At 50.9% G+C, this 16,458-nt stretch overlaps 1 protein-coding gene across 6 annotated transcripts in view; it reads right to left on the minus strand.

Annotated features, from left to right (window-relative positions):
* Positions 1-2,866: 2,866 nt before the first annotated feature.
* The window catches only part of EEF1D (eukaryotic translation elongation factor 1 delta), a 31,858-nt gene continuing 18,266 nt past the window's right edge, over positions 2,867-16,458 (minus strand). For 5 of the 6 annotated variants that reach the window (XM_090040775.1, XM_090040776.1, XM_090040777.1 and 2 more), the window contains 5 exons: positions 7,209-7,308; positions 6,882-6,985; positions 6,036-6,308; positions 3,948-4,142; positions 2,867-2,963 (listed from right to left, as the gene is read on the minus strand). In XM_090040775.1, coding sequence (XP_089896901.1) covers positions 2,925-2,963; positions 3,948-4,142; positions 6,036-6,308; positions 6,882-6,985; positions 7,209-7,308 — 711 coding nt within the window. In that variant the 3' untranslated portion in view covers positions 2,867-2,924. Of the gene's footprint in view, positions 2,964-3,947; positions 4,143-6,035; positions 6,309-6,881; positions 6,986-7,208; positions 7,309-8,698; positions 8,771-16,458 lie in introns of all 6 variants that reach the window. The other variant, XM_090040772.1, reaches the window with a different exon arrangement.

Below are 16,458 nucleotides of genomic sequence, written 5' to 3' on the forward strand. Positions count from 1 at the left end.
TGCTTTGCAAACATGAATTTCACCTCCCCCATCTGTTTAGCAGGAAGAGGTGACAAAAGAGCGGGCTGATAACACTAGCCAGCCTGCTGCCATCCACCAACGTGGAATGCAGGTCACTGAAGAGCTGAGACACACGACAAGCTGGGTTGTCCGTCTAAACCATGTTATTGCTCTGGTGCAAGACTAGCACTAATGCACCAAAACCTTCAGGAAAGGTACGGTAGCTCAACGCACCGGTGTCTTGTTAAACTGCATTAGCAGCAAGCAGGAGCCTGTAAGGTGGGAGAATGGGCCTTACTAGCTTAAAATGATTAGCAGTAACAGATCTAGTATGCAGTGAAAACCTGTCTTCCTGTATGCCAATTCATAGTTTCATAGTTTGTAGGGTCAGAAGGGTCCTGAGCAGATCATCGAGTCCGACCCCCTGCTGTGGCAGGAAAGAGTACTGGGGTCAAACGACCCCAGCAAGGTGATTGTCTAGCCTTGTCTTAAGGGCCCCCAGGGTAGGAGCCAAGTCTGTGCCCTGGGGATGAATGAATGCCCCACGTTTGCCTCAGCTAACTGCACGCAAGTCAAGACCATCAATGTGTTATAGCTGGTACCACCGGCAGGGCCATCTTGATCACATTTTGTAACAGGATGCCCAAGTGAGGAAGTCAATCAGCTGTATCCTACCCAAGGAATATACTTTACTTATAGGTTGAAAGCTCCAGCTCCATTCAGTCCTGGTACCAGGTTTTGACAGTTGACCTCCGAAGTGGTGAGATATGGTGGAGACATCGCTGGAGCATGGATCCGAGCCAGCCTAGCAATGCAGTCTCCACCCACATGTCCATCAAGCACACTGACCCTCTGTTCTGACCCCACTGCCACTCGCCCATGGAACGCACCTGGCACAGCCCCTGCCCTCTATATACTGCCCCTTCTAGGATGGGGCACAAACAAGTTTGTGGGCTCCTCTAGAAAGCTTCTCAGCTCCAAAACACTCCATAGTGCTTCCTGAACCCCACTCAAAGGAGTGCAAAGTGCTAGGCTCCTGGAGGGGTTATGTAGCTAACAGCCACAGAAACTGAGGTAAGCCTGGAGGAAGATCTCAAGTGGCAGACTTGGACCCCAGGTGTCTCACCCGTGCATCACTCACAAACAATCGATGCACCTTTGAGGCACCCCAATAGGATTTCTACATGACCTTGCACACAGCTATGCATTACCCCCAGAATTTGGGGGGGAAGGGGGTGAATACTGAACACCATCTAAACCCTCTGGGGAAAGGTCAGGTGTCCTGGGTCTCAGTCTGTCACCTGCAGTATGACACCAATCCTTGCTTTATGCATAGTTCACAAGGCAGGGGCTGCATAGCCCCTGTTCAGAGCACAGGGTGCCAGCTTGGTTGGGGTAGGAAGAGTCCTGGACATGAGACCTGGCCTCTATCCAGGCATAATAAGCCTGACTTATCAGCTGCCCATGATAAGAGGCCAAAAGATGAGATATGGTCCTTGGCCCCAAGGCAGTGGGGATGGAATATAGGGCTGAACCAGGTGCTGTACTTCATCAGTGCAGGTTCATCCTCATCCAGTTCCAAGCCCCCATCTTGTACGGTTCGAGGCCATATTGCTTTGCTGTACAGAAGTGGCACCCAATCTTCTGTCCCAGTGAGCTGAATGAGTGGTGCAGGATCAGTCCACAGCCCAGATCCTGAGCAGGGTTGGGGCTTGCTGTTGGCCTACAGGTACAATGCAGCATGTGAGCCTGACACTAAGTGCCCAGATCTGGTCATGTACTGGCCCAGCCCCACACTCCTGGATCTGGCCGTCCACTGGTGTGACCTAATTCAAGCGTGGTGATTTGGCTAAATCCCAAGGCAAAGCTTAAAAACACCTGCGAGTTGTTCTGGGGTCCCTGGCTGCACAGAGGTTATTTTCTCACGACCTCTGCAAAGCATCACTGGAATACAGAGGCGGTTTTATAGTCACTGTGCAAGTCTCAAACCCCAAACCTGTAAGAGAGCCCAGCTTCATGCTTCGCTACGTCCCGATACTCAGCCTCCCCCAGCGACTCTCACACCGGGATGGCTGGCAGAGTTTAGCGCTTTTTGAGGGTAAGGCAGGCGTCCAGCAGATTAAATATCTCATTTGTTAGTCACAGGTGCATTTCAACTGGCAGTGGACTGCTGGCGTCCTAAAGGGAAGTAGTGACGCCCTGGCTAAAAGCTGCCCTCCAAGCTAACAGCCTTGAATTTCAGTGCAAAACAAGAGCTAACGGGCTGCTCAGAGGTGAAAGCGGCATGCAGAAAGGGCAGGTGCTCAGCACCACCTCACATCAATGCAATTACCAGAGATTCTCTCTCGCACCCTGCCGAGCCCCATCTTTATAGCCAGTCAAAGGACCTGTTCCAGGAAATCAGAAAAAGACAGGGATCATCTGATTTTCTGTAAGTAAACAGGATTAAAAACGAACTGCCTTTCTTCATGTTAAACAGGCTTAGGTTTAAGCTACGCAACAGGTCAGCAATGCTCCAGAATTGAGAGCAGCCTTTGGTTGCATTATATAAATTCATCCAAAGAACATCCTCGTTTCATCAGGAGCCACGCTCAGCTCTGAAATCGACCCTGACAAATCTGGTTTCTTTGGAAAGATGCAACAGAAGTCCTACATTTTAACTGAAGTGTTGTACACCCGGTCTCAGGTGAGAGAGGAAACGGACTCCCAACCAGTGCTAGGGTGAAATAGAGAATTAAAATGGAGCTATGAAACACAAATGTCTGCTTTTTGTATATGCCACAGCTGCTTCCTCTGGCTTCTGTGAGGTTTCAGAGGACCGCTGTGATGCCAGCACCTTCTCACACAAGGAAACACCCACACCATCTCTGCTCGAAACCTTGATCTTTATTCGTGCCGGTTTCAGAAAGGATAAAGGTTTGCTCTTAGATCTTGTTGAAAGCAGCAATGTCGACGCTCTGGACCTGCAACACAACAAGAAAAGCTGATGAAGACCTGAGAGCAAGCAGGCAGAAAACAACCTGGCCGGGGTGAATGCTGAACAGACGGCACACGTCTTAATCGTCCAAAATGCTCCCAACAGAATTCTGCTTTGCCTTCATTAAGTCAGCAATTTACCAGCCCTGGGAAGGGGTGCATCATAAGACTACGGATAATATCATTAGCTCCAGAGCTGCTAGATACCACGCAAACGGATAAAAGGCAACAGTCCCCAACACAAAAAGTTTATAAATCAAAACAGTCTCCCAATGCATTCTGTGGAAAGGAGCAAGTCCTCACTACTAAGAAGTCTCGCACCAGGGTACAAGCTGGGGGCAATACACACCCCCTTCTGGCCACAGAAGATTCCCCAAGGATGTCAGATGGTGAGATCTCACAAAGACCACAGGTCAGGGACAGACTTTAAAAGTAAACTGATTTGTCAGTGCCTTATCACCCAGTGGGAAAATGAGTCATTTCTGCCCTCCATCTCCTTCCTGCATCCCTATCTGCTTATGTGTCCTGTTTGCGCCACAGTTCCTTCCCTTCCCCACCCACCTCTGCTATGAACTTCACCCCTACCCCTTTGGCCAAAGTGGTCAGCAATTTAAACATCACATTTAAAACCTTACAGGTAATGCCCACTGCGAACAATGAGGGAGCCCACTGGTCTCAGAGCAGCTGTTTCCAGTAGTCTCAAAGAATCAGGAACTGCACCAATTAATCGTGAAAACTGACCCTTTGGATTTAACCGCTATTATAAGAGCAGGGGGGTGACCTGATGAACAAGGTAGCACAGGGCTGGGCTCCCGTGAACAGCTGGAGGAAGAGTTCTCTGCAATCAAGGGGGCCAAAAAACCTCAGTTCTTTCTAGATGAAAATGTAAATCTTGCAGAACGGGAATATGCCAAAACACATGGCAGGGGCCAGAACAACCTCCTGGAGGCCTGGCACAAGGGTTAACTTACATAGTCTTCAAACTTGGTGATCTCCTCCTCCAGTATGTCTGTCCCAACCTTGTCATCTTCCACCACACACTGGATCTGGAGCTTCTTAATGCCATAGCCGACTGGCACCAGCTTGGAGGCTCCCCACACCAGGCCGTCCATCTGAATGGAGCGCACGCATGCCTCCATTTTTGCCATGTCTGTTTCATCATCCCACTGAAAAGGCAAACACAGAGAACCGAGCAGGCTTACCCACAGCTCCAAGGCTGACTTGGCACGCACGGCATACCCACGCTGGCAAAAGGTCTACTTGTCACCTGGACTGGCCACCCTGAACTTGCTACCCTCGATTCAAGTGGCAGTGAAAGTTAGAAGAACTTGGGCATTACTCTGGTTTGCAACTGAAGTACAACCTCAGCCTCCCTACAAACTTGAGCTGAGTTCATAGCCAGCCTTTGCTTCACTGCTAGGTGACCCAGAATGAGCCAGCTGGAGAAGCCTGCTTTTCCACCGCAGATATGGGCATGGTGACGCGCGCTTCAGGTCTGCACAGACTCAGCAACAAAGGCACTGCAAAGGGCTCCGAGCTGGGAAGCAGCCAAGAAACGGGAGACTGAACTCCACAGGACTCAGCAGAGAACGAGGCCGCCAAATGGAAGTGTCAGCTCTGCCTGCACCACGGTGCTGACGTGCTGGGCAAGGCTCTGGCCGAGCGGCTTCCCCGTCTGCCATTACAGTTGTAGCGCAGGCATTGCCACGGTGCAGTAGCACACCAGGTGGCACTACCATCCTGGTGGCGAATCCCATGCGGTTTGAGGGACAGCTAGAGGGCTCAACCTCTGCTCAGGGTCAGACCGATGCCGTATATGAGATGAAGAAGGAATTTTACCCCACGGTCAAACTGGTATGGATTGACGTTGGGGGAGGAGGAGGGTTAGCCCTCTTCCTTGCATCGCACAAGTTCATTTTAACAACACTTGCAGCAGACGGACAGCCCTCATCCTCCTGCTTTACCCCTGGCAGGTTACAGTGCCTTTCTGATGTCTTTGGGCAATATGCCCTGTAGTTGTGCTGGATAAGGACCTGAACAGGATGGTTTGGATAGGTCTGACCCCGTCTCCAGCAGGGGGTTGAACTAGATTAGTGGTTCTCAACCTTTTTTGTACCAGAACCCACTTGCAAAACATCAGGGGCTAGTCCCAACCCAATGCCCCTCACTCCCAACCCACTGCCCCCCGTGTGTGGGGTAGGGTGGGGGGCATGGGGAGGCCCCAAGCAGCCCTTCGCAGGAACTCCACCAGCCTGCAAGGGACAAGACGCAGTTTCCCACGTTTTTCCTCCTTTAAAGGAGAATCAATTTTTCAAGTCTGTTCGTGACCCTTTCATATATTCTTGCGAGCCACTTTTGGGTCATGACCCACAGGTTCAGAAATGCTGAAGCAGATGACTTCTGGACCTCCTGCCAACCCTTTCCTTTGCCCAAAGAGCCAAGCCAAGTGGAGTCTTCCCCCAGAGAAATCGTCTCTAGGGTAGGACCACGCAAGCAGCAAGACCAAAACTCCAGCAGGTGCTGTAACTTTGAGGACCCTGTTCTTGGAGGGACAACACTCCTTTCCCCGCAGGGCCTCAGCTCCCAAAATCTAGCTTTCAGCAGCACATACAAACAAACACTCTCCTGCTTGCACATCTACATTGGTCAACTCCAGAGCATTCAGTAATCCCTTCTGCTCTGTTCTAGCACAATCTTAAGAGTCTCTGCTTGACGGACTATTGGTTTGCACCCATATTCAGGGTATTTATCATCAGCTTCTGCTCCAGCAGATGCCAGTTAGCTCTTCAAGAGAAGAGCAGTAGTCCAGAGCAGAATGCGTAGCCCATGGGGCAGCCACGCGATCTCCGACTGCCACCTTTACAACAGAGCAACAGCAGCTTCCATCGGTGACAGGTCCCGTCGTGCTACAATCACCCTGCAATTCTGTGACTCAGACCATCTCTGCTCGGCAGCTGCTGGCCACCCGTAATACCCAGACTCCCACAAGGTCACTAACAGCTTCAGTATGAGCACCCTGTTTTGGGGCCAAAACATCTCCTGTGTAAGGATGTGCTTACAGGCTTAACATCCAGGAGGATGGAAGACTTGGCAATGAGGCCTGGCTTCTTGGCTTTCTTTTCTGCATACTGGCGCAGTCGCTCTTCCCGGACCATGGCAGCCTCCTGGTCTTCCTCTTCATCATCGCTGCCAAAGAGGTCAATGTCATCGTCATCCTCATCCTCTTCAGCAGCAGGGGGCTCAGCAGTTTTCCTTGCGGGTGGTGCAGAAGGCAGCTCCACTTTCTTGGAGGAAGCAGACAGTGGTTCCACCTTCTTCATGGGGGTGACATGCTGTGGGGAACAGGGTGGGAGGAGAGGAAAGTTGAGGTGCAAAGCCACAAAGACTCTCTTCCCCCCTCCTCACAAAGCTTACAACGTGCTAGGATAATACTGCTGCTGTCTAAAGACAGCAGAACATCAGGTAGCCAGGAGCTTGGTCTTTGTCTTGCCCAGAGCATTAAGAGCCTGAAACTCTGGGATGGCAAACATGGGAGACAGCCCTGACAACACGCCCTGCCACATAAGCAGCACCTGTCTGAAAGAGATGGAGCTTTCCAGAGTGCTGGTTCAAGGGTGGAACTAGGAGGCATCTACCATCACCACCACCACAAGCTTGCGCTTCCAGATCTGAGCACACAACCTATGCTGATTTACTCCAGATGGGAATCCACCCTATTCATCCTCCCCGAGCAGGTTTCAAGCAGGAATACCCCTGCCCTGCCTGTGCCACTGCAAGTGTAGCTAAGGAGGGTTTTACTGTCGATGCCTTGTGATCCCTCTGCAAGCATTCCCTTTTCCCTTCGGGTGGCCTGAAGTACTCTAAATGGAGCTAGCACCTTGCAGGCACCCAGAGGTGGGTTTTACCTGGGTTGGTAATAGTGCTGAGGACTGGTGAGAAGTAGAGCTTCTTTCTAGGGTACTCAAGCGACTTTCTAGTTTGGAGATGGCGTGCTGGAGATCTGCAACAACTAGAGAGGAGAGAAAGACCGCTTTACTGGGTCAAGCTCTGATGCTTTGGTCAGGACAGGATGAGTTTGCTTTCGACCCTCCTTCACCCAGAGGGTAATCCTCCCCCTAGTGTTAGTAAAGCCACCACCATCTGTGAGGCTCCAGCTGGTGGCACAGAGGATGCATGCACGGCTGTCAGCACAAATCAGACACACGCTCCCGTCAGAAGCCGCCCTCACTTACCGCTGCGAAGGTTTCTGTTCTCCAACTCCAGGGTGGAAATCCGGGAGATGAGCTCACTTTGGTCACCACTGGGGCCAGCGGCAGAGGTTGTGCTTGCGCTCTACAACAAGGAAAAAATGGAGTGAAAAAAATGGAGCCCGGTCACACACTTGCAGTTCTCAGACTCGTGTGCACAGGGGCAGGCACGACAGAGACAAAGAACTGGCACTTCTGTTCTCAAGGTTTTTAGTGACAACAGATGACCCAGGTAAGTACCAAGGTGTGAGCTGCACATCACCAGTTCCAGGTGGAGCCAAGTCAGGCTGGAACTATGTCTACATGTCACTTGAGCATCTTTCAAAGCATTTTACAGCGATCAGATACCTGGAAACATTCTCGTGGGCAAGGCAGACTCTCTTGCGTTACAGACATGAAAACTGAGGTATAAAGCATTGAACCAACTCCCCCCCCCCCCCCAAAAAAAAAAAAAGTCATACAGCAAGTCATGAGGGGAGAGGGATTCAAATCAAGGGACCCCAAGAGATTTTCTCCCCCAGTCACTGCCCTGGCCACTGCCTAATGCTTCCCTTAAAACAATTTAAGCCGACAAGAGTTGGAGGGAGAAGGTATTTCATATTTTGGTACCATTTTCAAAGCAGCTGGATTTAACAGATATTCATTTTTCATAAGCCATTATCTGTGCCTCTGCTTAGGCAAAGACAGAAAATAAAACCAGTCATTAAACTCAGTTTGGATTTGCTAATACTGAAGTTTACAAGTCCAGAGAGCACCACAGTCATTGGAGTGTAGCTTTCATGAATCAGTGTCTCCATTCAGAGCTCAATGGTGACAAAAGGAGTGTGAGTAGCAGGGAAAGCGCCAGTCATTCGGCATCAGGCCCTGCCTAGAATTGTGTCCGGGACACTGCGGAGGGCCTGGGAGGACCGAGTGCTTTCAGCCCTTGGGATGGCCCCGCCGTAGCTTAGACTACACAAGCGCCTATGCCTGTCAAGGCAGCATGCTCACTCTGGGGGAAGGCAGGGGCAGAGAAGAGCACCCTCTCTTTCAGACCGTCCCTTCCAGCTAGAACATGAACACAGGAGCTGACTTTGGAGGAAGCCAAGCAACTGGCCCAGAAGCTACAACTTACCGCTATGCTCCAAGGTGCAAGGGGTAGCAGGCAGGTATTTCAGGGAAACACCCGACTCCTGAACGGTAACAAGGGGCAGCAAGTTGGCACAAGTGCCAGAAGCCAAGTCACATAAAAAGCACTAATCCCCACAGACCTGGAAATGTGGTCTCAAGCTCAGGTGTACAGCTGCCCCCTCGCTGAACCTCTGGTACTTTAGCCACATGCTCTGACCACCTGCCTACAGACAGACGGCAAAGAGCTGCTAAGTGCACCACGCAAAGGCATCACGAGAACGCATGCTGGTCTAGTCCAAACAAGGGCTGCTTCCCGCACACACACAACCGCCGCACGGGTTTCATCCATCTGCACAGACACTTACAGTTGGGCGACCTGACTGCCTCTTGCGGCGGGCGGGTGACACTTCTTTGTGGCTATCCAGGCCTGTCTTGTGCTGGAAAGGGTGGGAAGGTTTGGGAGTGTTTAGCAGACACAAGACGTGGAAAGGGCTGAAAGCATATTGCTCATGCTGGGGCAGGTGTTTGCATGCGGGAAAACCATTCACAGCCTCCTTGGCCAAATACACCATCCTATGAACCGCAAACACCAAACTGGGCAGAGGCAGGAACACAGCCCCTCCTGAATTGCCATGCTAGAAATACAGCAGATCCGAGGCAGTGGTTCTCAACCTCGTTAGGCTCAAGGTCCCTCTCGTTAGGCTCAGAGCCTTACTCAGGAAACACCAGCTCTTCTGCTTCTCTTGTTGTTTGACCGCGGAGAAGTAATAGAACAATTCTTCAGTGCAAATCGCTCCAAAAAAAAACTACAACAGATTGGAGGGCTTCTGATACCTTCAATTCCTATTTGAAACTTCTGGGTTTATCTTGTGAATTATCTGTAGGTGAAACCAGTGATAATACTGCCTGGTTGTGAATCCCTGTACTAAGCTTTACCTCTGCCTTCTGGTTAGCTCACCCAAGTACTGTGGGAGAGAACAAGAGACCCTGCTCCTGAACCTGATTTAACACTGGGCCTCCAGGCCTTTTCCCATGCAGAAAAATAAACAGGAGCGCATTATGTAAATGCTCAGGGTGAATACATTACGCAGCTCCTGGCATTTTCTAAGCACTATGCAAGGCAGCTAATTAACTGTCATGCCTGCTGTGCCCTCACAACATCACTGGACCAAACAACAAGGGGGACAACACCCAAAGCTCATTCACCTGCAGCTCTACCAGTGTCACATATGCCACCCCTGGCTTACGGTGCCTGTCTGCTGTCTACATTGGACAGCCAGGGTGATCTTAGCTTGTGAGGATGAATGAAGAGTGATCTGACATCAGCTGCAGAAAGACACAAAAGCCTGGGAGAAAACACCTGAACTTCCCTGGATGCTCCATCGCAGACCTCAGCACTGCTGATGATCGTGTGAGGTCTCTTCCAGCTCAACACTGCTGTGAATCTGTGTGCTGTTCTCAGGCAGGAAACCCCCCGCCCCCCCCCCCCCCCCCCCCCCAAACTTTAAAAACCAGTTTGCACAGGGAACTGGAACACGAAACCATCACAGACTGGGCTGTGTTCAATATGGTTTAAACAGGGACCGTGGATTCTTATCCCAATACCTGGATTAGCTTGGTTGACCTCTCTGCTCCCAGGGCTTCTTTGCTTATCTGCCTCCTCCCCTTGCCCTCCCACCTACCCAACCACTGGATGCTCTTCTCCGTGCTGGCTTTTCACGGCATCAGGTGCAATGAACTTGTGTTCATAAAGCTTGTGCTCTCTCTCTCTACAGACTAACCAAAAGTTAGATATCTATCTACCCTGTCTTCTGATGGTCTGCTGGAGGTCAGGGAGGCATCTCCATTTTACTGATGAGAAGACAAAGCAGAGGCGAGTGGACTTCTTCAAAGTCGCACGCGATCAGTGGCAGCCAGGATTAGCTCTGAGTTCCTGGCTCCTGTCTTCCAGCTACATCCACTGGAGCACAGACAAGAGCATTCACAGACGAGTGAAACAACCCATTAACTCGGCACAAGGAAAGCTGCACTAAGCAACTGGCTAATTGCTGACCACTGTGGGTCTGCTGCGCTCCTCCTGCACACTCCCTGGTGCTGGGAATGCTTTAATTGCTAATAAAAATAGGAAAGCCAGAGAGAGTATCAAGTCCTTTTCCAATACAAACCCCTCTTGCCAGGGCATCCCAACTACTGCTCGATGGGCCAGAAGGTTTGCAAGGTACACCTTAGCAAAACCAGAGTGCCTTGAACTCTTTCAACACTAGGCCCAAAGAGCAGGCAGCTGACTTAATGAAATAAGTGAATAAAAACAGCCTTCTGCACATTACTGGGACCCAACTGCCTTCCCCCTGCCCACATCAGAGGCACAAGGGAATACAAACCTGGCCAGGTGAGCACTAGATACACAAAGTGTTTTAGCTGTATGGACATTTGAAAGCGTAAAGCTGGCTGGCTCAGCTGAGCAGAGGGGACAGCAACTGCTCCGTTAACAGGCGAGATCTTTCCATTCAAAATAAGTTGATATTCCAAGCCCTGCGTGAGGCCCCACAAAGCCCTCAGAGGTCAACCACTTGAGTCTAGCAAGCACATTGACACTACAGGGCTTAAAAGAAGCGTTGAATCCCTTTCTCTCTCACTCTCTGAAAGCACTTTCATGGTAGTTGTGGCATCCATGACTTGAGCTCACTTTGCAGAACATCTTTCCTGGGAGTTGCCTCCTCATGTGCTCTGTGGCAGTGAGATTTGCTGGAGAATTCAAGTCAGGCACCAGATCTGTATGCCCGAATCACACAGAAACATCCCTCTCTCTTACAGATACTTAAAAAAACCTCTTAGAGACAGGAATCAAATACAAGCCACTGAAGTGCAGTTGATCATGAGCACTTGGGACAAGAAAAATCAACAGGGCAGAGCTTGCCCCTTTGCCTCAAGCAGTTAAATCTGGAGCCTTATGATGGCACTGGAAATTATTTCACTACCCATCTTCCTAGCAGAACTATCCAGCTATTGCAACACAGCTCCACCAGGCCTGTTGGGGGGAAAACCTACCAAAACAAGAGTAGGGTTAGAAGAAAAAGAAACTTACCCGATTCAAAAAGGTTTAGATGTACATCAGCACAACAGGACTTTGAAATGCCAAAATTTACACACATGGTCCTTACTGAAGGGCAACCACAGTCTAAAAAATATCAAGACTATGGAGCACCCAAGAGGAGTCTTAGGGTTGCAGGGTCCGATGATTTAAGCGACACAAAACCCTGCTGCAAATGTTCTGTAACCCAGTGGTGCTGTATGCTAGAGCATGGCTGCTTCATGCCAAGACTTGTGCTCAGCTACACACCTTTAATGCTAGAGCAACTTTGAACAGGCCTGCCCCCAACTCTTCAAAAGAAGTTGTTAAAAAGCCACTCACGTGCACACATGCATGCAGCATGTATATGCATGTGTGCACACATGCATGGGTACACACATGCACAGAGCAATGCACTAAGGAGCCAACATTTCTCAAGGCAGTGTAAAAACATCAAAAAGTAGGTCATTCTAGGGAACTCATTAAGGACCTGAGCTTTAAAAACCCAGTGCTTCACAACACAGCAAATTCATTTCTGGTCCCCCATACATAAATTCACAAAGTTGTTACTAGAACATTGTTGACATTTAGTACGCCGTATGGACTACCAAAATGGCAGGTCCTGAAAACTGGTTGGGATGGATGCACCCTCAGCAAGCCTGCAGATGACACCAAGCTGGGAGGAGTAGTAGATACACTGGAGGGTTGGGCTAGGATTCAGAGTCACCTCGACAAATTGGAGGACTGGACCAAAAGAAATCTCACGAGGTTCAACAAGGACAAATGCAAAGTCCTGCACTTAGAAGGAGCAACCCCATGTACCGGGGCAGGCTGCAGGTGACAGGCTGGGCAGCAGCTCTGCAGAAAAGGACCTGGGGGGACAGGGGACAAGAAGTTGAACAGAAGCCAGTGTGTCCTTGGTGCCAAGAAGGCTACCAGCATCCTGGGCTGCACTGGTAGGAGCGCTGTTGGCAGACCGAGGGTAGCGATTCCTCTCCTCTGTTTGGAACTGGGGAGGCCACATCTGGAGTCCTGTGTCCAGCTGTGGGCCCCCACTACAGAAAGGATGAGGACAACTTGGAGAGAGTGCAGCAGAGGGCAGCAAAAATAGTTTGGGGGCTAGGGGACAGGACTGGTTAGGGGTGGCTGAAGGAGCTGGGCTGATCCAGTCTGGAGAAGAGAAGACTGAGGGGGATTGAACTCCCTGCAGGGGGCTGCAAAGAGGATGAAGCTGGACTGTGCTCGGTGGGGGCAGATAACAGGACAAGGAGCAATGGGCTCAAGCTGCAGGAAGGGAAGTTGAGGTTGGACACCTGGAAAAATTATCACTAGGAGGGTACTGGAGCACAGGAACAGGCTTCCTGGAGAGGTAGTGGACTCTCCATCCTTGGAGGTTTTGAAGACCCAGCTGGACAAAGCCTTGGCTGAGATGATGCAGTTGGGGCTGGTCCTGCTTGAAGCAGGGGGTTGGACTAGATGCAACTTCCTGAGGTCCCTTCACACCCTCATTTTCTATGGATCTATGACTATGCACTTCCCCCCCACCATTTGTAACATCTGAAAAGAAGGGGATTCACTACAAGGCTGGGAATGGGAAGCCACAGCACTCAGAGCAGTCCTCACTGTAATTCCCAGGGGGACTGATTTTGCTTTCCAGAGCTGGGGTGGTGGGCTACATGTGGAAGGGCCCGGGCACAGCTACCTCCAAGTCCAGGACCAAGCAGCCAAGACAGAAGCGCACCTCTGCGGGCTCCCATTTCTGTCAAGTGATCGCTCTGCGGGGTTCCAGAAACCAGAAGAAAGTGGCTATTGTGAGGCTGATGGGCAGCTCACATTTTAAAACCCACTTTCACTTCTTTAACTGAGTAGTCTCATTTCCATAACAGACTTAACTGAAGTCACTGTTTCATGGTGCTCAGCTCTGGCTTCCTTCTCCACGCTGCCGAAGGGCACATTGTGCCCAAAAGCTTGTCTAACCACCTCTCAATTATACTCAGTTGGTCCAATAATAGGTATTGCCCCAACCACTAGCTTCCTGGAAAAGGGGACATTCCAGATTTTTAGGGACACAGTCACCAACAACGCCTGCTAATTATCTAAAGTAGTCTCATGTGAAATCAAGTGTTCTCTCTCTCTTTTGACTAGATGCCAAGAGAAAGCTGAATATGCAAAAAACCCAAGGGCTGATGAGTTCAGCTTAGATAAGATGCTGAAACGGAAAAGTTTTGCTTCCCACAGCCCCTTCCACTTGGTCACAGCAGGCCCAGTATTTCATGGCTGGCTTTCTGCAATGTTTAGGATGGCTAAACCTTAATGTTCAGTGAGTTTAATAGTCTTCATCTGAGCAGAGCTCTGTGCATCTCGAAACCAGAGACTCACTTGGTATTACCCTGCAAAACACACAGGTAATCCAGGAATGTAACTGGGCCAACTTTGGTGTTGCACAACTGTCCATCTATGAACAGCTGTAACTGCACAGACATGGGTAATCCTAAAAGGTGGGGAGTAAAGGCAGCAGCTATGCTACAGGCACTCTGTGGCAAGACAGTACCCCAAGATACCTCAATACTCCACCTAATTAGCCGGCCCGGACGATCTCCACCCTAGAGTTCTAAAGGAACTGGCCGAGGTCATTGCAGGACGTCTGGCACGGCTTTACGAGCACTCGTGGTGCTCTGGTGAGGTACTGGAGGACTGGAAGAGGGCCAACGTGGTCCCCATCTTCAGTCCCAGGAAAAAGCCAACCTATTAAATAGGTACTTTGCGTCAGCCTTTCATCAGTTCCACGGGATGCCCATGCCTGCTATGGGACAGAGAGATCCGGGTGATGGGGATCCCCTGCCCTCCATAAATGCTGACCTCGTGAAGGAACACCTTGAGAAGCTGGATACCTTCAAGTCAGCCGGCCCTGACAACCTGCACCCCAGGGTACTCAAGGAGCTGGCAAGCGTCATAGCCCAGCCCCTGGCACGGGTCTTCGAGAGCTCCTGGCGCTCTGGTGTAGTGCCCGAAGACTGGGAGAAGGCCAATGTGGTGCCGATCTTCAAGAAAGGGAGGAGAGTGGATCCGGCTAACTACAGGCCCATTAGCCTGACTTCTATCCCGGGGAAGATCTTAGAAAAGTTTATTAAGGAGGCCATCCTTGAGGGACTGGCCCAGGCTAACATCCTAAGGGACAGCCAGCACGGGTTTGTTGCGGGTAGGTCTTGTTTGACCAATCTCATTTCCTTCTATGACCAGGTGACCTATCACCTGGACAAGGGAGAAGAGATTGATGTCATATATCTTGACTTCAAAAAAGCTTTTGATCTGGTATCCCATGATCACCTCTTGGCCAAATTGGCCAGTTGTGGCCTTGGCTCCGCCACGATCCGCTGGCTGGGAAATTGGCTCCGTGGTCGGACCCAGAGGGTTGTGATTGATGGCAGTCACTCATCGTGGTGCCCTGTGACCAGTGGGGTCCCTCAAGGCTGTCCTGGGACCCATACTGTTCAACATCTTCATTAATGATGTGGACATTGGAGTCAGGAGCGGACTGGCCAAGTTCGCCGATGACACCAAACTTTGGGGCAAAGCATCCATGCCAGAAGATAGGCGGGTGATCCAGGCTGACCTGGACAGGCTCAGCAAATGGGCGGACGAGAACCTCATGGTGTTTAACACCGAAAAATGCAAGGTTCTCCACCTTGGGAGGAAAAACCTGCAGCACCCGTATAGGCTCGGCAGTGCTACGTTGGTTAGCACTACAGAAGAAAGAGACTTGGGGGTCAGCATTGACCACAAGATGAACATGAGCCTGCAATGCGATGCTGCGGCTAGTAAAGCGACCAAAACGCTGGCGTGCATCCATAGATGCTTCTCGAGCAAATCCCGGGACGTCATTCTCCCCTTGTACTCGGCCTTGGTGAGGCCGCAGCTGGAGTACTGCGTCCAGTTTTGGGCTCCACAATTCAAGAAGGATGTGGAGAAGCTTGACAGAGTCCAGAGGAGAGCCACGCACATGATCAGAGGTCAGGAAACAGATCTTACGATGACAGGCTGAGAGCCATGGGACTCTTTAGCCTGGAAAAGCGCAGGCTCGGGGTGATCTGATGGCCACCTATAAGTTTATCGGGGTGACCACCAGGATCTGGGGGAACATCTGTTCACCAGAGCGCCCCAAGGGATGATGAGGTCGACCAGTCACAAACTCCTGCAAGACCATTTCAGGCTGGACATAAGGAAGAATTTCTTTACTATCTGAGCCCCCAAGGTCTGGAGCAGTCTGCCAGCGGAGGTGGTTCAAGCACCTACATTGAACACCTTCAAGAGCAAATTGGATGCTTAACTTGCTGGGATCCTGTGACCCCAGCTGACTTCCTGCCCTGTGGGCAGGGGGCTGGACTCGATCTCCTGAGGTCCCTTCCAGCCCTGATGTCTATGAAATCTATGAAAAAAGGCAGGAAGGAGGACCTGGGAAACTATAGGCCGGTTAGTCTCACCTCGATCCTAGGCAAGCTGTTCGAGAAAATTATGCGGGCACACATCCAGGAGGGGCCAGCAGGGGATTTCATGCTTAGGGGCAACCAACACGGGTTCATCAGTGGCAGGTCCTGTCTGATCAACCTGGTGGCCTTCTGCAACCAGGTCACCAAATCCTTAGACGCAGGGGGAGCAGCGGACATCGTCTTCCTGGACTTTTGGAAGGCCTTTGACACTGTCTCTCGCCCTGTTCTCATTAAGAAACTGGGGGCTGTGGTGTCGACACCCACACAGTCAGATGTGTCGCCAACCGGCGGGAGAGCCGTACCCAGAGAGCGGTGGTGGATGGGTCCTTCTCAACCTGGAGGGACGTGGGCAGTGGGGTCCCCCAGGGTTCGGTCCTCAGGCCCGCGCTGTTCAACATCTTCATCAGCGATTTGGACAAGGGGGTAAAAAGCACCCTGTTCAAATTTGCTGATGACACTAAGACGTGGGGGGATGTGGGCACAGTAGAAGGAAGCAACAGGCTACAATCAGACCTAGACAGGTTACAGGGGTGGGCGGACAAGAATAGGATGGGTTTCAACACAGCCA

This window comes from Crocodylus siamensis, chromosome 3, assembly GCF_052110815.1.
Source record: "Crocodylus siamensis isolate JL-2025a chromosome 3, ASM5211081v1, whole genome shotgun sequence".
Taxonomy (NCBI): Eukaryota; Metazoa; Chordata; order Crocodylia; family Crocodylidae; genus Crocodylus; species Crocodylus siamensis.